The 22,039-nt window shown below is 39.0% G+C and overlaps 1 protein-coding gene across 9 annotated transcripts in view; it reads left to right on the forward strand.

Moving 5' to 3' along the window:
• The window catches only part of LOC135204080 (chromodomain-helicase-DNA-binding protein 1-like), a 124,181-nt gene that overhangs the window by 80,459 nt on the left and 21,683 nt on the right, over window positions 1-22,039 (forward strand). For 6 of the 9 annotated variants that reach the window (XM_064234064.1, XM_064234071.1, XM_064234066.1 and 3 more), the window contains exons 17-27: window positions 673-822; window positions 970-1,111; window positions 1,987-2,090; window positions 2,567-2,731; window positions 3,096-3,215; window positions 8,882-9,019; window positions 17,254-17,452; window positions 17,867-18,080; window positions 18,262-18,448; window positions 18,579-18,743; window positions 21,622-21,861. In XM_064234064.1, the coding sequence (XP_064090134.1) occupies window positions 673-822; window positions 970-1,111; window positions 1,987-2,090; window positions 2,567-2,731; window positions 3,096-3,215; window positions 8,882-9,019; window positions 17,254-17,452; window positions 17,867-18,080; window positions 18,262-18,448; window positions 18,579-18,743; window positions 21,622-21,861 (1,824 nt within the window). The remainder of the gene's footprint in view (window positions 1-672; window positions 823-969; window positions 1,112-1,986; window positions 2,091-2,566; window positions 2,732-3,095; window positions 3,216-8,881; window positions 9,020-17,253; window positions 17,453-17,866; window positions 18,081-18,261; window positions 18,449-18,578; window positions 18,744-21,621; window positions 21,862-22,039) is intronic. The other 3 variants (XM_064234065.1, XM_064234069.1, XM_064234070.1) reach the window with 2 other exon arrangements.

A 22,039-nucleotide genomic window follows, 5' to 3' on the forward strand; every position in this document is an offset into this window, starting at 1 on the left:
CTGATTTAGTTTGTGCCAAGAGTTTTCCCAGTTATGCTCTGCCAGAATTCCCATCAGGTCTAGGTCATTATCTATCCCCTTTTTCAGTAATTTCTTGGGCTTTGCTTCCTCTGGATCTTAGTCTTGCTACTTCCTTATCTGTTGCTTTTCAAACCAATTGTTTGTCATCCCTTCCCTTCACACACCAAAAATCTTATTACCAGCCTCTTGATACATCCCTTCAGTTCTTTGCTCATAAGATCTTTCCATCCTTTTTTCATACATTGTTATAAGCCCAACGATGATCAACTTTCATGGGCTATTTTTTTTTAAACCATCTTTCCAGTGTCTGTATTATCATTTTTAGTATCTTAATTTTCATCTTTATATATTTTCCCTTTTTACTTGTTATCCATCTTCCCTCAGTCACCACACTTTCTTAAATACTTTTTAATTTTTTTTGTTTTACAAACTGTAGCACTAGTAACAATAGTGTGTCCAGTTTGTAATATGTAAGACTACTCTGATCTTAAACAGACATAAACCACATCCCATACATGACTGTGATTCCCCAGTTTTATTATATCATTTCTTTTCTGTGTCCTTTCTGGTTGTACGTAAATTTAATCATAGAAATATTAGAAAACTTATATGAGTTTAAATGAGGAAATAAGGACAAAATTTGCTTTTCAGGATTTCTGTTTCCTGCTTTCAACACGTGCAGGTGGCTTAGGCATCAATTTAGCAACTGCTGACACAGTTGTTATCTTTGATTCTGACTGGAATCCACAAAATGATCTCCAAGCTCAAGCAAGAGCTCATCGTATTGGTCAGAAAAATCAGGTATAGTTTATTCATTACTATTTGTTATAATGTTGGTGTGGTTCAATTTGTTGATGTTTTAAAGGATAATCATTTTGACTTTTGAAAATTTCATGCTATGAAAATTGTATTTTTCCATTTTGTACATATAATGTCTCTTCTTTATAGGTAAACATTTATCGCTTGGTAACAAAAAATAGTATTGAAGAAAACATCATTGAGCGGGCCAAGCAAAAAATGGTTTTGGATCACTTGGTTATTCAGTCTATGGACACCTCAGGTCGTACTGTGTTCAACAAAAAAATGTCGAGTAAGTTGTGTCTTCACATTTTCTTATTGTGTTGAATATATTGGAGCATTTTGTTCATACTCAAATGAAAATAATTCTTTTGATGATGCTCCTGTCATATCTTTGTTCCCATTGGGTCTAGGTCTTCATCTGTGTTCTTTTCCATTACTTTCTTCATTCTGATACTTCAAAATGTATTACTTTATTTTTTGTCCCCTTTCAACATATTCTAATGCTATCTTAATCTATTTGTCAGTTGTTGTAAGCCAATTGTCTCTTCATTTGTAGTATGATCTCTCCATCATCCTCCAGCCATGAAAAGTAGCACAAATTCTAACATTTTTCCTACCTCCATTCTTGTAATATGGAAAAATATGGTTGTCATATGTCCCCCTTATTTGGAACAACACTTCTAAAAGGTTTTTAATGTGAAGAAAGCTCATGCTAAATTGAATTTTAATTTTATTGTCGTTTTCAGTGGTATATTTGTAAAAAAAAAAAAGCTTTCTAGAAAATATGTATGTTAACTTATACACTGCATTTGCATAAATTCCCATAAATTACATTTTCAACTTACCCTTGATTACATGTGACAGGAAAACAGTTGATATACTATAGTGAATTGGTAAAAATAGTACATTAGAGGTGCATGGGTTAGAGCAGTTACACAGGCTGGCCAAAAGAAAGCTACATTCTGTTTGGTAGATTATCATACAATGTCATTCGGTCATTGACTGTCACTGCATGATCTTGAGGGATTGCAAAGCCCATGAAAGATGTAGTGGTTAAAAAGAAAATATAGAGATAAAGCTTTACATAGGAAATGAGATCAGGGAAGTAATGTGGGATGTATTTTGGGTTAGCTTATTTAACACCAAGTCTTTTTTCTATCACAGATTCCAATTCCACGCCTTTCAATCGAGACGAACTGAATGCTATTCTCAAGTTTGGTGCTGAGGAACTTTTCAAAGATGACGATGAAAATGAGGAAGAACCTTTAGTAAGTATAAATACAATTTTGTCTTATATTAAGAAACAGCAGGACTAGGAAAATGGCTAAATAGTTGCTAATTTTATATGAAGTGTATCTGTTAAATATTATTAAAAATAGATTTAGATCAAAAGTTGTATAGTATGCCTTTGGGTATTTTTTTTGTTTACCAAAAAAAAAAAAAACTATTATTTTTGGAGGTTTCCCTTCTTATTTAATTCTGTTCACAAATCTTCAAGATATATGTGAATGTAAAGTGAATTTCATGCTGTAATTGCAATTTTGAAAGGGCACTGATGAGTTCTATGAAAAGCAATTGTTTATGAGCTACTAGGCAGGCATTAAAACTGTGACAGTTATTCAGTTGCTTTTTTAGCCTTGGGGTGTGATATAGTAGTCAATGTCATTTATCCTTATTGTTTGTGTTGTTTTCATAGTTATGTTATAAGGTAATGTATGTAACTGACATTTAAATCTGATTTTAGTGTGATATTGATGAAATCCTGAAACGTGCTGAAACTCGTGATGAAGCCCCAACATTGGCTGGTGATGAATTGCTGTCAGCATTTAAAGTAGCTTCATTTAATCTGGATGAAGATGAAGAGGTGTCTAAATTAGAATCCATTACTGATGAGAACACCAAGGACTGGGTAAGTAGGCTTTTTTCTAAGCAATTTAATCTTGTTAGTTTGACTTGGATACATTGATAGTGTAACTGTAACCTACCCATCTGTTATAGGTAGCAGTATTCTGTGTATACTATTTCATTCACTCTTGCAACTCACCGGATTATTATTATAATATTTTGGAAGAAGGCCTTCTCTCAAACAAACTTCATTGAACAGGATGGCCATACTACTTAATTTTTCTATAAAGTGAAAGAAACTTTGTTAAGTATTGCTGTTGTTTTAGCTTTAATATGATTTTAGCTCTGTTACATATTGCTGCTTGTCAATAATCCTTATGTTACATATTGCTGCTTGTCAATAATCCTTATGCTTTATTTTCTTTCAGGATGAAATTATACCTGAGGATTTCCGTGCCAAGATTGAGGAAGAAGAAAGACAAAAGGGAATGGCTGATTTGTACCTGCCACCTCGCAAGAGGAAAACAGTTAATCAAACTGGTCAAGAGGTAATGTTATTGATTGTGAAAAGGTCAATACTTGATATTTTCTATGATAGTTACTTTTTAAGAGTAACACCTCAATTTAACACACTTCTGTACTCGTAAGTTACATTAATATGATGATTTTTTGCTATACTACTGTTTTAAATGTGAATGTTTTGTATTTGCTACGCTACCGTTTTAAATGTGATTGAGTTTTGCTATGCTACCATTTTAGTTGTGATTGTTTTTTTGCTATGCTACCATTTTGGATGTGATTTTTTTTTTTTTTTGCCATGCTACCATTTTAGATAGTCATTTTAAAATGAATCCCTGGAAATGAACTGTTAGCTGTAAGAAAGCTATAGAAAATATTAAAGTGTAGAGTATGATGTAGGGTATTTGTTAACAAACAGGCTTTGTTGCTTATCAGAAAACCAGTCCCTTAAAATGTCTGTCTGTTAAGTTGAGGTGCTACTTTTATGTATTTCAAATCCTTGTTATTATATGGAGTTAAATATGATTTCCCTCAGTGACCTTTATCCTGAGAACTTGGGTTTTCCTTTTATTATATAATGGTTAATAACATGTTAGCTCTTGTTTCAAGAAGACATTTTGTGTAATGTCTTGCATTTGCAACTGACTTTTTCTTTCCTGTATGTGGTTGTTGCTCTTGGAATCAGTAAATGTTTACTACATTTGCTATTGCTATTGCTTCCCCGTGGGGCCGTTACCACCTCTATAGATCTTACAGACGCCTACTATCATGTTCCAATAGCAAGGAACTTCTCTCCGTACCTAGGCTTCAGGCTAGGAAACAAGGCTTACTCATTCAGAGTCATGCCGTTCGGGCTCAACATCGCGCCCAGGATATTCACCAAACTAGGAGAGACGATAGTTCAAGAACTGAGAACTCAAGGGGTTATGTTAGTAGCCTATCTAGACGACTGGCTCATTTGGGCAGCCAGTGTCGAAGAGTGCCGCAAATCAACAACCAAAGTGATAAAATTCTTAATAACTCTGGGCTTCCAGATAAACAAGGAGAAATCTCGGCTAGTTCCGGCTTCCCGCTTCCAATGGTTGGGAATCCAATGGGACCTAGTAAGACACAAGCTGTCTCTTCCACCCAAAAAGGCCAAAGAGATAGCAGTGGCTACCAATCAGTTCCTCAAGAACAAAAAGGCGTCTCAGCGTACCCAAGAGAGAATCCTAGGTTCGCTACAGTTCGTGTCAGTAACAGACGTCCTATTAAAAGTCAGGTTAAAAGACATCAATTGAGTCTGGAGAAAGAGAGCCAACATCAATCTCAGAGACAAGGTTTCAGTGATTCCATCCATTTTGACAAAAAGGCTTCGTCCATGGACGAAACACAGAAATCTGGCCAAGTCAGTACCACTGCAATACCCCCCACCGTCACTGATTATCCACACAGACGCGTCACTGAGTGGCTGGGGAGGATATTCACAATACAAGAAAGTACAGGGAACATGGTCGGATATGTTCCGTCAGGTCCACATCAATGTTCTATAGGCCAGGGCAGTTTTCCTGACCTTAAAGTGGTTACAGTGGTCCCCCCGTATTCGCGGGGGATGCGTACCAGACCCCCCGTGAATAGTTAGAACCCGCGAATGTTTGGAACCCCTATGAAAATGCTAAAAACAGCCTATTTTGTTAGTTAAAACTCAAGAAAAACCACTAAAAATTTTCATACTTGGTTTTTTTAATAGTTTTATCACAAAAAGTGCATTTTATGATGAAATTCATCAAAAAAAACCAGGAATTTGTGGATATTTCTCATAGAAAAATACCGCGAATGCGCGAATTTTCCACGAATAATGCGGGGAAACGTTCCCCAGAGAAATCCGTGAATGTGTGAGTCCGCGAATCTGGAGAACACGAATACGGGGGGTCCACTGTAACTCCGGTAAGGAACAGTCATGTGAGGATAGTCTCGGACAGTCTAGTAGTGGTACATTGCATAAACAGAGGAGGCTCCAGGACAAGCAATCTAAATCATGTGCTAATTGTAATATTTTCTTTGGCGGCGAAAAATCATTGGCACCTGTCAGCAACTCACCTGGCAGGTGTGAAGAATGTTATTGCAGACGCACTTTCCAGGACAACCCTGCTGGAGTCGGAGTGGTCCCTGGACAAGAGGTCATTCCGGTGGATTTGCAATCAAATCCCGGACCTTCAAGTAGACCTATTTGCCACAGAATCCAACCACAAACTACCGTGTTATGTGGCACCCAACCTGGACCCTCTAGCTTATGCCACGGACGGGATGACCATAGATTGGAACAATTGGCAGATTTATCTATTTCCACTGGTGAATCTTCTGATGAAGGTCCTGCACAAGTTATGATCTTTCACAGGACAAATAGCACTAGTGGCACCCAACTGGCCGAAGAGCAATTGGTTTCCGCTTCTTCTAGAGTTGAAGCTCCGACCCAAACGGATCCCTTGTCCGGAACTGACACAGATAGTACAAACTCAGACAATGTCAGCTTCCTCAAGAATTCTGAATGCCCTAACTTTATGGACTTCATGAAGTTTGCAGCCCAAAAGGACGCTAGTATCGATCCACTTAACATTTTATTTATAGAATCAGATAAAAGAGAATCAACGCTCAGGCAATATGGTTCAGCAGTCAAGAAGTTGGCTAAGTTTCTAAAGACTCAGCTGCTCATAAAATGACCACGAATCTGGCAATTTCATTCTTTAGAACTCTATTTGAGAAGGATCTAGCTGCTAGTACCATCACTACAATCAAGTCAGCCTTAAAGAAGATTTTTCAGGTTGGTTTCAACAATAACTTGTCAGATGCATACTTCTCCTCCATTCCACGAGCATGTGCCCGCTTGAGACCTATAGACCGCCCTCATACGGTCTCCTGGTTTTTGAAGGATGTACTCAAATTAGCCTCAGACACCAATAATGAGTCATGCTCTTATATAACGCTGCTTAGAAAAAAACTATTCCTAGTGGCTATGGCCTCAGGTGCCAGAATATCTGAACTCTCGGCTCTCTCTAGGGATCCAGACCATATAGAATTCCTCCCGTCAGGGGAAGTATTACTATCCCCAGATCGGAGGTTCTTGGCTAAAAATGAGGACCCACAAAACAGATGGGCTCCATGGAAAATCATCCCTCTGACATAGGACACTTCATTGTGCCCTGTCACTACCCTTAAATCCTTCTTAGCCAGAATGTCCGAAAAATCTTCAGGCCCCCTTTTCATTAGAGAGAGGGGGTACGATCTCTCTTAAAGGTATTAGGAAACAAATACTCTACTTTATTAAACAGGCCAATCCGGATTCAGTCCCACACGTCCATGATATCCGAGCAGTGGCTATCTCTATTAATTATTTTCATAATATGAATTTTGAAGACCTGAAGAAGTATACGGGTTGGAAATCTCCATCAGAGTTTAAGCGCCACTATCTCAAGAACTTAGAAGCCCTTAAATTCCCAGCAATCGCTGCAGGGAGCATAGTCTCCCCTGAGTAATGAATCCTGTCAATCCTCTCTTTACCCTTTAATTTCCTTTCCCTAATACTCTCTCCCTCCTGCCTGCCTCACTCGTATTCCCCACCGAACCTCGCTCCAATGGGTCGGGAGGGCTTGGGCGTTATTCTGCCACTGGAACATGTATATATATATATATATATATATTTAATGTTGGGGCCATGTTAATTTTTGTACCTGTTTGTATATACCCTGTTTTTTGCTCTAGATACCATACTTAAGTGTATTATATTGGCATCTTGTTACTAGTTCTAAGTCGTAATTTAAGTCTTAGTGTAATTAGCAAATAAGTAAACTTATTTAAATGAACCTTAGGTTTCATTAACTCCCTTTATAAACTTGTTTGATATACAGTAGGCTTGGATGGGAATTCTCTGATAACTTTTCACCGGCGAACACAGGTCAAACCCAGAAAAGGGATTTTGACGAAGGAAAAATCTATTTCTGGGGGAAAACCTGTGTTGCCCGGTGAACCCATCCCTTCGATTTAACTTCCCCACCCTTAACCAATCCAAGCCAAGGTGTCTAATCCAGGAATGCAGATGGCGCTCGAGTCGGGCAGAAGTAGCGGGAGCGAGGGGGAAGGGATGGCCTTTGGGACGGCTCTCTTCATGAGAAGGATTTTGGAAAGGAATCCTCTAATTGGCAGAAGACCTGTGAATAGTAGCTTCCACTCGCCTTGTACTTTATACCCGACACCCTTTGGGTGCTCGCACGAGGGTAGTAACCTCAGCATACCATGCTAGCTTTTTTCTCTGGTATATTTAAAATCTATTTATACTTAGAAAAGTGAGCTACAGGAACTTTTCACCGGGCGACACAGGTCTTCCCCAGAAATAGATTTTTCCTTTGTCAAAATCCCTTTTTTGACTAAATTTTATCTCAGGTTTTGTACATATCCTTGGATTTCGTACACTCAGAAATGCTCCTTCCAGGGCCCACTGTGTGACTAGGCCCCATACCGAGCGCTTAAACAAAGCATCCTGTGTTCTCTCATGACCCATTCTGCTTTTGTGTTGGTTGTTTTTGTAGTTTTTTTTTTATTCAAGTGCAACTGCTAAATAAGCCATCATGGGGCCAAAAAATAGTTCTGTGTTACCCATTCTGTAAAAAGGCAAGAAACATTTTAAAATTTAAGAAAGAACTCTTAGCAAAGTGTTGGAGGGTGTTGCATGCCAAACTCAGTGAGAAAATGCCTACAACAAGCGCTACTGTTAGTGAATTTAAGGCCAGCAGAGGCTGATTTGAAAAATTCAGAAAGGGAATGGGCTATATAATGTGCCTATTTCAGTGATTAAGGACATGTTTGCAAAGTGGAGTGATTTAAACAAATTTTGTGGAGAGTTATCATCCCAACAAAGATGTTGTAAGCTACGTCTCCAACATCTTGATGACAATGTCATGTGTAACTTTAGGTAAATTTTAAAGAAATGCCAAAAACAAATGGTCTCTGGACAGTTTTGTTGTGCGACAGGGGTCCAGTGACTCTCAAGCTGGTCCTAGTGCCAGTAAAGAATGAAGAGAAGTAACCCCAGATAGGTCCTTGATACTTGCAAGTCCTTCTGGAGGGAGATTCTCCTTCCAAACAGCAACCTATCCTGCTCCCTCTCCCCTCCTCTCCGTTTTCCATACGCTAGCAACTGTCTTCCATAAAAGTAAGAGTGATGTTAAATGTTCATTAATTAATTTCTTTAGTTATTTTTATTTATTTCTCATTGTTTTCTGTATGGAAAACTGTTTAGTCCCTTTAAAATGTATTTTTGTTCATATTTTTGGGTGTCTGGAATGCATTAATTGTATTTAGATTATTCCTTATGGGAATTATTGTTTTGGATTTTGTATGTTTCGGACTTAGTGGGGCTTTCTGGAACAGATTATGTACGAAAACCGAGGTTCCACTGTATGTGGTATCTTATTTTTCATGTGCTCCAATTAGATTGTAATGATATATACTGTAGGCACATACATTACACTTAAATTATTTTGGTTGGCTTTACTACTGTACTTTTCTGACATTGTATTGCTGAACTGTGGCAATGGTCTCATATTGGTTCTGCTACATGCTCAGCCCAACATAACTTTTCATAAAGGAGTCAGTCTGTATATTTGTTGTTTGTATTGAGTTTAACAAAGAGTTTTTTAGTCAATGTTTTTTTCTAACGTAGGAGGAAGCTCCTCGCACCAAGAAAAAACGACAAGACTCGGAATCAAGTAATGATGACACGGATGATGAGCGTCCTAAAAAACGTGGACGACCAAGAATGCACCACAAGGAACAAATTAAAGGTTTTACTGATGCTGAGGTAAGTACGAGCCTTAGTTTGTGACCCTTGCTATCATTCAAACCTCATTTATCTTAGTCAAAGGCATGAATAAATTAATATATAGTAATAACCTTTTGTCAGATAATGACTGTAATATATACCAATGACTTCTGGCAGAAAGGCTAACAGTTCCACTAGTTAGTTACTCATTTTAACAAGTAACAAGTTATGGCTGATTTGTAACATATCTTTGTAAATAAGAGAAGGATTTTGAATGAAAGAAACTTGGGATCAAACAGATGTGGGTGCAGTGTTCCTTATGATTCAAAGTCTCTTCCCTCGGTTATTGACACTTGGCTCATAGTGGCTGTACTATTCTTAAACTGTTGGCTGCTGTAACTCAATAATAGAGCCAAAAAGTGAAATCTCAGTCACAGCCATAATATTTATTGTGGATGTGCAATTTATATGAAAGAATTTTGTTCCTGAAGTGGGTTGTAGAATTTAAAGTTGCTGATCTATAGTAAAACAAAATTTGTTCATGAAACTTACCCGACAGATATATATATAGCTGTATTTTCTGAAGTCCAACAGAATTTAAAAATTCGCGGCACACGCAGTGGGCGGCCAGGTGGTAGTACCCATTCCCGCCGTGGGAGGCGGATATCAGGAACTATTCCCATTTTCTATTCATATTTTTTTCTGTCGCCGGTCGGTAAACAACTGTTTACAGACCTCCGCCTAGGATTTTGAAAACTTCATTAGCCGCTTAAGTATCCTAATTATTCTTTCGATTATTAACTTGGATTTGTGGCTAGGCATACGCTATCGTAAATTTTTTCATTGCATTTGATGTCTGAAGCTAGTTAGCCTAGTTTCAGACTTTGTTGTCTGCATGGTAAGGTGAGGCTACCGGAACTTTCGGTAGACACTCGCTTAGTATATATGACGTTTACATGTTTTCTTTGCATAAGTTCAATGTAATTAGTGTAATGTGTGACTGATTACGGAAGAAGGAGGATTCATGTACGCATTTTAGAGCGTGTTAGAATCAGGAGTTTTCCTCCACATTATCTTGATAAAACTATAGAAAGGTAAACAGAAGTTAGAAATAATGAACCTTCTAACCTCCTGTAGATTTTATTTTGCCTAACCCTGTGGTATGGCTTACAGGCCTAGAAGAAGTGTCTGCTAGAGGATTACATCAAGTAATCTTAGACTAAAGTGCTCGCTCTCCAATCAGTGTTGTGAAGTGTAGTGCCCCTTGTGTGTGGAGGGGGCGTCAGATCGGCCCCATAATGCCTCTAGGCCTGGACCTCTGTCGGACTCCCAGGACTCAGGGAGAGGGCATGTCGAAAGCCGCAAGAGGGTTACGGGGGCTCCCCACCGATCTGGCGTCCCTTCGGCAGAACCTGTTGACGCTTCCCAGGGCTGCTAAAGATCGTGCACGTGCACGAATCTTGAAGGATTGCTTCTCGTCCTCCGAGGCGTCCTCCCCGCGCAAGGGTTGGAGCTCTCGGAAGGACTCGCGCCCTCTAAGAAGCTTTAGAGAAAAGGACGCTTCACGTCCTCTCTCTCGTTAGGAGGGAACGTCAGATCGGCCCCATAACGCCTCTAGGCCTAGACCTCTGTCGGACTCCCAGGAAACCAGGGAGAGGGCATGTCAAAAGCCGAAGGAAGGTTACGGGTTTTTCATGCTGATCTGGCTTCCTTTCGGCAGGTCCTGTTGTCGCTTCCCAGGCTGCCGAAGATCGAGCACGTGCACGAATCTTGAAGGATTGCTTCTCGTCCTCCGAGGCGTCCTCCCCACACAGGGGTTGGAGCTCTCGGAAGGACTCGCGCCCCCTCAAGAAGCTTTAGAGAAGAGGACGCTTCACGTCCTCTCTCTCTCGTCACGAGAGGATGAAAGAGTCCTGTGCCCTGTCAGGGCTCTCGAGTTATATTTACATAAACGAAGGAAGTAAGAGGTCCTTCGGGTAATGTATGGTGCTCAGGAAGAGACCACATTTACCCTTTTCGAAGAATGCACTGGCTCTTTTCCTAAGGGAAATATTAAGGAGGCTCATTCATCTTGCCAGAAGAGTGATTTGAGCCTCCTGCGAGTGAACGCTCATGAAGTTAGAGCTGTTTCAACCTCGCTAGCATTCCAAAGGATTTGGTAATCAAGGACATTCTAGATTCCACCTTTTGGAGGAGCAACTCAGTATTCGTCTCCTCTCCTAATGGCGCTCCGTATACGTTATGTAACGTTCGCTTTACTTCGAAAAAGCAAGCTGATAAGTTTGACGTCCGGCAAGCTGCTTTGCACAGTCAAACAACTTATGTCTCTGGTTCGGCATAAGAAGGGCAATTTAGACGTGAAGAAGGAATTGTTTTTGGAGGTGCTCGACGTCCTATAATGGAGACATTCTCCAGGACGCTTGGCAAGCACCTTGCGAGGGTGTCTTTCGGACGCTCGGCGTTCCTTTGCTGAGTGCGTTTCTGGAGATGGTCTTTTGCATTACTAAGACGCAAGTTGTCGCACAGGCGGCCACTGTCTTTGTAAGAAGGTATGAAGGTCTTTAAGGCCCGTCTTGAAGACGAAAGCCATACGTCTTCCTTTAGTGTTCACACACTTCAGGAGCAGCGTGCGGCTCTCCATGGAGACTCGCATGAGGACGTCCCTTGAAAATATTCAACGTCATATGCAAAACGCGGTTCGTCGTAACATTGAGATGTTGGAAAGGTCGCTCGCCAGGACGCCTCTTGGCGGGCCTTGCATGCATCAGGGCGCTCAACGAGTTCCTCTCTGAAACGTCGTTCAGAAGACTTGGTGTTCTCTGCTCAGACACGCTCGTAGCTAAGCAGGACGTTTTTTGAGGACGCTCAGCAGGACGCTTTCCAGGACGCTAAGCAGGACGCTTTTGAGGACGCTCGGCAGGACGCTTTTGAGGACGCTCAGCAGGACGCTTTTGAGGACGCTCAGCAGGATGCTTATGAGGACGCTTTTGTGGACATTCGCCAGGACGCTTCGGTGGAAGCTCGGCAGGACGCTTTGCGAGAGTAAAGGCGTCTTATTTGCTGTTCACGACGTTTCTTAGGACGCTTGACGCTTTATAAACGCTCGTCAAGACGAGGTTTTTTCAGGACTCTCCACAGGACATTCCTTTACAGAAAAAAGGATTCGGAGTTAGCGGAGAGACATACCCGAATTTTTTCTTCGATCCCTCTTTCCTCTTCATCGATTTCTCTGAGAATCGGGAAGATTATATACTCGGATTCCTGGGTGACTTTCGGTCATGTTAAAGGGTTTCCCCTATTAGCAAAGTGCTAATAGTTTTGTCAAGTAAGGACGTTTTCCCCATTGTCAAGATACTAAACGTTTTGTCATTTAAGTGGGGGACCCCTCATAAATGGGGTAGTTCTCATTGACATAGATTTTAACGTTTTTATCGTTTAAGCGGGATAAACTCGTTAACAAATTTCGGAAGAGCTCTCATTCATTTTCAGAGGCTCATCCGGGGAGTAAGAAAAAGACTTGTAGACTAGATCCAGGAAGTCTTATGTCCAATATCATAAGAACTTTGAACGGTCCTTTTCGATCCTCGGTTCTCTCTTGATGATCTCTATTCGAATATTACTCCCTTTTCTTGGAAAAGAGTCTTGGCAAAGAGTCAAGGAGTTCTTTTAAAAAGCCTCATTCATTAGAGCGTGGACAGTCGTTTTTCCTTTCTTTCTCTCTTCCTCGTCGAGGAAAGATGTAGTAGAGAATTCGATGTTCAAATTACTACAATACTTACGTAGTTTATCTTTGCGTCATTTTGCTAACGCATGGTCAAGTCATATACGCATATCGTATTTACCTCTGCGGATAGAAGCCGAAAGAACTGTTGTTCTAATGTATTTATTTGACACTCCCTTCAACCTTCCAAGAGTTTTCGGAGTAAGAACAACTCTTCAGGTATTGTTACGACAACACCGACTCAGCTTCTGTTTTTGGCGAATTCTGTTTCGTTTAAATAGGCCTGCTTGAGAGTTTCCTTTTGCTCGATAATATCATACCTATTCCTTCGTAAAGGGAGTAGCTGGCAACTCAGGCAGTTAGTATTCTGTTCACCATTGAAGCTTTCCTTCGAGGAAGACTTCTCCTTCACTCTCTTTGATAGAGATCGAAGGTGGTCGATCTCCAATCCTTATTTTGTTTTCTTGAAGGAAAGAATTTAGGATGGAGATCGTTGTTCAGAATCCTATAAATATACTACGTATATTAACCTCGCGACATGATTCTACTAAGCAGTTGAATTGTCCGAGGGGTAGGCGCATATCCTAGTTATTCTACGGATTGCGACTTAGACGAGAAGTATTCTAATTGAACTGCAACTCTGGGTTGCCTGCAACCTCCCATGAGTTTGTTTCAATTTTATATACTTATGGTTTTGTCACGACAACACCATTTCAACTTTTATATTTACTGAAATTCGTTTCGCCTAAATATAATTGCTCGAGCATATCTTTTTATGCTCGGTGGTTCTAGCCGAACGCATTCCTTTGTGGAATATGGATTACCTGGCAACTCAGGATGACGAGTCAGCGGGAGCTCAAGCTCAGCTACTGCGTATTGAACTGCCTTATAGCAGCTCAGTATCAGCTGGGCCTCCGAGATGCACGGTTGATTATGTCTCTCTCTCTCTCCTGCTTTGATTGACTACCGAACCGTATCTCTGCCCAACAATCATGGACTTAGGTCTCTGATTAACGGGGTTTCTCGCAATTATGAAGGACCATCTACTGCTGTGACGATAGATTCCATCGCCTTCGATATTGCGAAAATTTTTCAACAGAGATATCTCTTGGACTCTTTCATCTTTCTGTTTAACGCACGGTAACAGAAGTCTGTACAAGTCTCCCGCTGCATCGCACTGCGATAATGCGAATGATTTTGCAGACATCTGGGTTTGTCTTTAAAATATCTCATATTCGTAGGTGTACAATTGTTCATTGTTCAACCCGAATTAACAGATATGTCAAAAGACATCGCCTACTCTCCGACCTGACAGCTCTACTTCCAAATGTTCAGCCCATGAGAAGCAGTTCTTCAGGCAGCTTTCCCCTGTGTTTTCATTACTGAAGAACGCCCCGCTTTCATTGCAACTACGACTTCTCACCGGACAGCAATGAAATAGCGGTTAGCGTTTTCAGTCATTTGTAGGCACAGGTTCAGAATCTTGAGAATCCTTCTCTCGATTTGTCTGTGAAGACGTAGGTTGCATTCAATATCTACCTTCGTCTTCAACGGTACAGAGCGATAAGATCTTAAGAGTAATGGCAGCCTCTTGGCCAAGGCAAAGCAGTGCTGCCTATTTTCAGTGTTCAATCGGAGGAGGCCGTTTCTGGAGATAGTGAAGGGAAATGACTGTTCCTCCACCTCGACCTCTGTGAAGTTCCTTATGGTTCTATCTTTCCGTCTGAAGTATGAGATAAGCTAAAGTCCTAACTATTGTAGAATATGCAAATATGTTGTTGACGGCCTCTAGGCTCAGAGATTCGGTTCTGTCAAACAACAAAGCTTCACGGTCTTTGAGGTCTGTGGAGATCTTAAAATTCTCTGGATCAAAGGTTCCGACATGGAACTTAGACGTAGTCTGAGTTTCTGATGCCAAAAGCAATTCGAACCTATCCTTTCTGCGAACTTAATACACGTGACCAGAAAGGCTAATATTCTAACCGCTCTAGCCACGGCAAAGAGGGTTAGTGAGGTTTTAGCCATCATCAGAGGTTTTGGCTTTAAAGGACATAATGCGGTCTGTCCTCTAAGCATTCGTTCTTGATAAGAACGAAAACCTGTCTAACCCTTGACCCGAAGGCTTGGAGACCAAGGGTATGGCACAAATTATTGGGCAAGGGCATTAGAGAGTCCTGTGCCCTGTAGGGTCTCTCAAGTTTTATCTTGATAAAACTATAGAAAGTCAAGGTCAACGACAATCTGCGTGTTCCGTAAAAAGACCAGACTGGTTCATGTCCAAAAACACCCTGGCATTATAGCCAAGGAGTTCTTTTAAGATCTCTCATTCATTGTGTTTGCATAAAGATTTGAGATTTTTTCTTAATATGAATGCTCAAGAGGTGAGGGCGCGGCCTCGGAAGCATTTCAACAGAGCATGACACTTAGTAACATCCTGAGTGCCACGCTTTAGCGAAGCAACTCTGTGTTCGCTTCACACTCCCGACAATCTGCGGTGTTCCGTAAAAAGACCAGACTGGTTCATGTCCAAGAACACCCTGGCATTATAGCCAAGGAGTTCTTTTAAGAGGTCTCATTCATTATGTTTGCATAAAGATTTGAGATTTTTTCTTAATATGAATGCTCAAGAGGTGAGGGCGCGGCCTCGGAAGCATTTCAACAGAGCGTGACACTCAGTAACATCCTGAGTGCCACGCTTTAGCGAAGCAACTCTGTGTTCGCTTCACACTCTCGACGGGATGTGAAGACGACATTTCAGATCCGTAAGTCGCTAGGACCATACATATCCGTAGATATATTATTGGGGGCAGGAAGCAACACGAATCCTATCCTATAGAAAAGGGATAGGTGTGCTTTTAACTTTGAAGGGTTGGTCGCTTGAGGCGCGTTCCTTTTCTTTAGCCTAGAAGTTATGGAACTAACTTTGATAGGTTAGGTCAGGTGGTGGTTTTAGCTTCGTTGCCCTCAGAAGTATGGTCATATGGTCTAGTCACATTGTGGTCACGCCCCCGTTGACAGATCATTTAGAGCACACCAGCATTACAGGTCTCTACCTCGCTGGCAACTCTAGTAACGCAGAAGCAGACTTTGGTGACAGTAATCACGAAGTCGGCTATGCTAACAGGTGAGGAACTAAGATGTATATCATCTACTTATTTTAGTTTCCCAAAAAATCCTATTCTGTCTCTTCCCACCATCCGAAGGTGGGATTCAGCTATATATATATCTGTCGGGTAAGTTTCATGAACAAAATGTTATTGTTATAATACAATTAAGTTTGTTCATACTTACCTGGCAGATATATATAATTAAAGTGCCCACCCACCTCCCCTCAGGAGACAGTGGCACTGATAAAATATGAATAGAAAATGGGAATAGTTCCTGATATCCGCCTCCCACGGCGGGAATGGGTACTACCACCTGGCCGCCCACTGCGTGTGCCGCGAATTTTTAAATTCTGTCGGACTTCAGAAAATACAGCTATATATATATCTGCCAGGTAAGTATGAACAAACTTAATTGTATTATAACAATAACATATTAAGATATTTAAAAACTAATAACCATTGGTTTAAGGAGCCTTACATTTTGAAATTAACAGAAAGCTGTGTGGCCAAGACCAAAGGCAAGCAAGGAAGAACACTCAGCATTGCCTGAGAAGTGTGCAGCTGGCCATCAAGCAATCAGATAACTCAAAAATTTTTCCTTTACTTTGTAAACTCAGTGGTATGAAATAGTTATGCTGCAGAAAAAGTTTGACTTGATCATTGACCTTTAAAGTTATTGAGAATAATCATTCATTAATGTGATTAGATATAACAGATGTGTAGTTAATAAACTTTATACTTCTAAAATTGTTACCTTTGCCTTTGAATTGTAGGAATTAGACTCTACAAACTTAATTGTTAGGTAGTTATATTATTTTTGTTCTTGCCCATGTAACATTCAAACCACCAAAATTCTAAGGTTAAATGCATCGAGGTCATCATCTAATGAATATATCTGCCAACTTTAATCAGATGTTGACCTGCATTTTGTGAGATACCTCACTAAAACAGGAGACATGGGTGAAAACATAACATCATTCCAACATTGTTGATCAAGGGAAAGAACTAATTTATTCATCACTGAAACACATATATGTACTGTACTATGTATATGTAACTCATGATTTTATACCAAAGTTTCAAAGCTATTCATATCACTTTAGTCAATGCTGTCTCAGTATCTACAAGGGGAAAATGCCATCAGTAAATTTTGATGGAGCTTTTCAATAAAATTTATTGTAACTTATTTGAACAATCACATGCATTCTATTGTACCTACCAGATGCAAATCACATGCCATGCCTAGTTAAAAATTCAATTTTAAGGATTTTTCTAGTTTCTTTTAAAATATTGGCTAGCCCTCTAAATCTTGGTACCTTGCCCTGGTCAGTTTGAGGATGGAAAGTCATTTTTTATAGTGCAGTTCCCATAGGGTTGGGGTGTTGAATATTGTAAAAAAGTTTTAAAAATGTTTGGCAGACTCTTGAATATTTTAATTCCATCAGGTGAGAAGATTTATAAAGAGCTTCAAGAAATTTAGTAATCCACTTCGTCGTCTTGAGACCATAGCCCATGATGCTGATCTCCGTGAGAAGCCTATCAATGACCTGCGTAAAATTGGTGAAACTTTAATTGAGCGCTGTCAGGAAGCCATGAAAGAAGCAGAAAGTCTAAAAGAAAACGATAAAGCACCAGAGGTTAATGGTATGTAAAGGATTCGTAATAATTCTGAGCCTTAATACTTTCTAGATTTATGTATGTTGGTACTTACTTCGTTTGATTTTCTTTAGAGTATATTTGACTTATTTGAGTAAAATCATCTTCAAAGTTTCTTTTTTTTTTCACTTGTCAGGTTGTCTTATCAAACAAGTTATCAGATAATGCATAAAAGATCCTTGTAAAATGTTTTGTGAAAAAGCTGTAAAGCTGAGGATCCTTTTCAGGTTTACATAACCCTTTGAAAATGTTAAGTTATAAGGAATGAATGTAATGTGAAGCTTATAAAACTGATTTGTGTGTGTTTGAGCTTATGATGAAGTACATTTGAGTACTATACATAATTATTAAACAGTATGTTTATAAAATATTTAGTTCTTCAACCACTGATTTCCACATCAGGTCAGCCAAAGACGAGACGGGATCGTGGGCCCTCAATTAAATTATCAGGTGTGGCTATTAATGCCAAAACAACTTTAGCTGCAATAGATGAATTAGCTCCTTTAGACCAGACAATCCCTCATGCGCCTGTGGAGAGGGCATACTGGACACTACAAATTAAAAGGGTGAAAGATGCTCACTGGGATATACCATGGGGTATACAAGATGATTCAAGGTAAGAAATCATGTGAAGTGAAGTTTGTTAGTTTAAACTGGTTTCACGAGTTCATAGTTTTATGGATTTTTGTTGACATATCAAGAGTACATCTTTTATATGAGATTAATTCACAGTTGATTGGAGTTTGATACAGTGAACAGATTAAAGTTATTGTTTAAAACCTTATTTTCTTTATAAGGTTACTACGAGGTATCTTTGAGTATGGAATGGGTTCCTGGGAACAGATTAAGGGTGACCCATCATTAAGTCTCGATGATAAAATCTTAGTTGGAGGGGACACCAAGCCTCAAGCAAAGCATCTTGAGAGTCGTGCACAGTACTTGTTGAAGTTGATAAAAAAACATATGGGACTGGGTCCTCCAAAGGTACGTGAAATTTTTAAAACTAACAGTGTGATTTTGTTTGTTTATGTGTAGTTGTCTGTTGTTGGTTTTCACATTTGATTGTTTTATTTTGAAATATACAGTAATATTTGCATAGTCAATTACTTTCCAGCAACCAAAGATTCGCAAAGCAGTAGGAAAGCCAAGGAAAGGTGTGAAAGAGGTCAAAGAGATTTCGAAGGCTATTATAGAAAATGACGACTCATCGGATGACGATGCAACAAATACCTCCCAACCTTCTCTCCCGAGCCAAAAGAAGCCTCCCAAGGTGACAGAAGTGAGAAATGCTGCTTTGTGTTGTCCTTTGTTCACTATAGGCATAGGAAATGGGATATATTGTCTTCTAGGAAAACATTGACGTCCTTTTGACGATAATTGCAGTCTTGCTGCCTTATATTGACTGGTAGTATGTGACTGGATTTTAAAAAAAGATGTTAAAAGTCTTTCAAGGGAATATTACCTTTGGTATTTTGTGTGGATATTAACACCTGTGCCCTTGTATGTCTCTTAGTTTTGTATTAATTGTGCTCTTTTACATTGTTTTGATGGCAATAGAAATTGTTGTTCATGTTTTCAGCTTGAGTTTGTGCTGTTGTGGGGAATATTAAAAAAATATTGTCGTTAGAACCTTTTCAAACAATTTTAAACATGCTTATCCCAAGCTTATAGGGAATTTTTGTTGTTACTACAAAATGGTGGAATCATTGAGCATTGAGTTCAAGATTTCCTTGGGGTCTGTTCTTTGTTGTTGTATTCAAGATATATTTTAATGAATGAGATATGCATATATTCATTCTTGACATATTTAAAATGAAAGCCATAATGGAATTAATTTCCTGAAATTTCTTTAAAATCAGTACTTAAAATCAATAGGCATTATTTTAAAGAGCATGCAGATAAGCATAAGAATATTGTGTTCACACAGATACAAATTTACTTTCTGATGTCCAGACTGAGTAAAATCTCTGGTAAATAGTAGCAATTGCAGCATTCTTTTATTTTTTATGTACTTTCTCATCTCTTCATGAATCTGGTATAATGTGAGTTCCTTTTCAACCTCATCCTTAAAGGTGAGATCAAATCAGAAATGGGTCATTGTCACCAATGAGCAGTGTGAGACTGCATTGCACCTGAATGCATGAAAACAGTTACTGAAAGGTAATGTTGCTGAGGTACTGCTTAGGAATGTTGCTGGACACACATCCGTGTTCTTATTATCCTTACCTTGAAATGTTCATAGATTTCAATTTTATTCCCAGTGGTTTGGGATTTTTTTTTTTTTTTTTTTTTTTTCGAGCCGCACCATGCTGCATCTTTATATTGCAGTAATACTGAATCATGACTGTTGAACACGAAGTAAAAGGACTAAGATGTGTATGAAAATTAAAGTGATTGCAAGGTAAAGTGAGCAGAACAAAAAAGGAAGTTCAACATGCATTCTCAGTGACAGCTAGCAACAAGTTAGGTATAGATGCAGTACAAGGATATTGAAGTGCAGTCTCAGATACAATGAACTCTATAGTTTAGGTCTAAAAAGTCAAGATTTCTGTTTTATTTTTTTGAAAATATGAAAATACAAAGATATGTTTCAAAGAAGTTTAAAAAACTTATTATTTCATCAAATAAACATATCTGAGTAGTAAGATTTACTGAAATATTTACAATAAATATAAATTATTTGATACAATTAATGTTAATGGTTTGGCATTTTGTCACCTGATATGCCTCTGTTCTTTGCTTAGTGTCAGTTAGTGCAGATCTGGTCTTGGCTCTTGGCAAGGGTATCTCCATATTTTCATTAGTATGGCACATGACATTTAGCATGACCCTGGTCACACTGATTGTGCAGAATGGTGTGGTTCTGTTTGCAGTCCTGTTACTGGTTTTGGTCACTAAAGGAACATTAACAAAGACACTGAAGCAGTTTTTGTTGCGAATGACTTCAAAAGCATTTGTGATTGCAGTTTTGGCTGTTAGAGCAGCTGTGTTCACTGTAGAGCAGACTTAAACTGTACATGAGTTAGCACAAGATTTTCTCCTTAACCTTAATGGGCAACAACTCATCTGGTAACAGCATCCCTTTCTTGGCTCTAGATGTCTCTAGATGTAGTCTCAAATTGTCCGTGTGGTGGAAGCACCATTGCAAAAGGAGCCATTGCAGCACTGGGTTGTACTGCTTAACTTAACAGATCAATGAGAAATGGTGACTTCAACTTGTAATGGCCAGTTGCCCTGGCTGACACTTTTCTGAAAAAGGAGGATCTTGAATAAATACAGATCATGGAGCTCTTCCTGACTAACATGAGACTAATATCAAAGATTCAAGGAAGAGTCACTAATATCATCCTAGATTGCCTCTGTAAATTTGCTGTAAAGTAAAGCTCATGGGCAGTTGATCAGTTCTGTAAAAATGTATGTGATTAAGTGGAACAAACTTGGCATGACATGATTAACTCGCACACAGTTGTGTTGATGTACGTTCTAATAGGATTATTATTATAAAAGATTAGTCTATTCAGACCTCTGAGCCTAATAGTCTCTGACTAGATCTGCAAAATTATTTAGACAAATGCACTCATTACAAGAAGCCTCAAAATAAAAGGTTTATCTCGTACAAATTGCCATATAAATTTTGTACTGTCAAGAAAATTAAATAAATCTGAAAAATGCGTTACTTATAAGTAATGGGCTTGTTTGAAACAAACGTGTATACTTGAGAATTGGTTGAATGATATGAATAATCTACTAAACTTCTCTCTCTCTCTCTCTCTCTCTCTCTCTCTCTCTCTCTCTCTCTCTCTCTCTCTCTCTCTCTCTCTCTCTCTCTCTCTCTCTCTCTCTCTCTCAATTATGAACCCAGAACAGTACTGGCCTTGATAATCCTTTGATGTGTTTTGTATAAGATACTTGTGAATTGTATGTGCCTTAAAAGGTACTCTTAATATATTTATACAATAAAAGATATTCATATATATATATATTATATATATATATATATATATATATATATATCTATATATATATTATATTATATATATATATATATTAAACTTATATATATAATATATATATATATATATATACCACACATACAATACCTACTATATATAATCAACCAGTATTATAGATTTGGCATTTTTCCAATGGAAACCTAGGAGGTGAAAGAACACAAAGAACCCAAGGAAGTTAAAGTCAAAGAAGAAAAGGAAGAAACTGAGAAGAGTAAAGTAAAAGAGGAACCACCTATTACACCAGTGGTTGTGGAAAAGGAAAAGAAAAAGAAGAAAGAAAAGAAAGAGAAGCCCAAACCTGTTCCCATGCACATTACTGCAAATGGAACCATTCCTCTAGATGACAGCAGAGAACTGGATAAAACGCATCCCTTGTGGGATGAGGTAAGCTTTGCAGTTACTCGTAGTGTTTTGTAGTCATGTATACACAGGGTCCAAATCCTGCAGTAATAGTTTCCCCAGTGAATGATAATAACTATTGATAACACATTTATCCTTCCATCTGTCTAATAGTACTTTTATTCAGTCCCATGATAATGACAGTTTTGTATGAAATGCAAAA

The sequence above is a fragment of the Macrobrachium nipponense genome, chromosome 44 (genome assembly GCF_015104395.2).
Source record: "Macrobrachium nipponense isolate FS-2020 chromosome 44, ASM1510439v2, whole genome shotgun sequence".
Lineage (NCBI taxonomy): Eukaryota > Metazoa > Arthropoda > Malacostraca > Decapoda > Palaemonidae > Macrobrachium > Macrobrachium nipponense.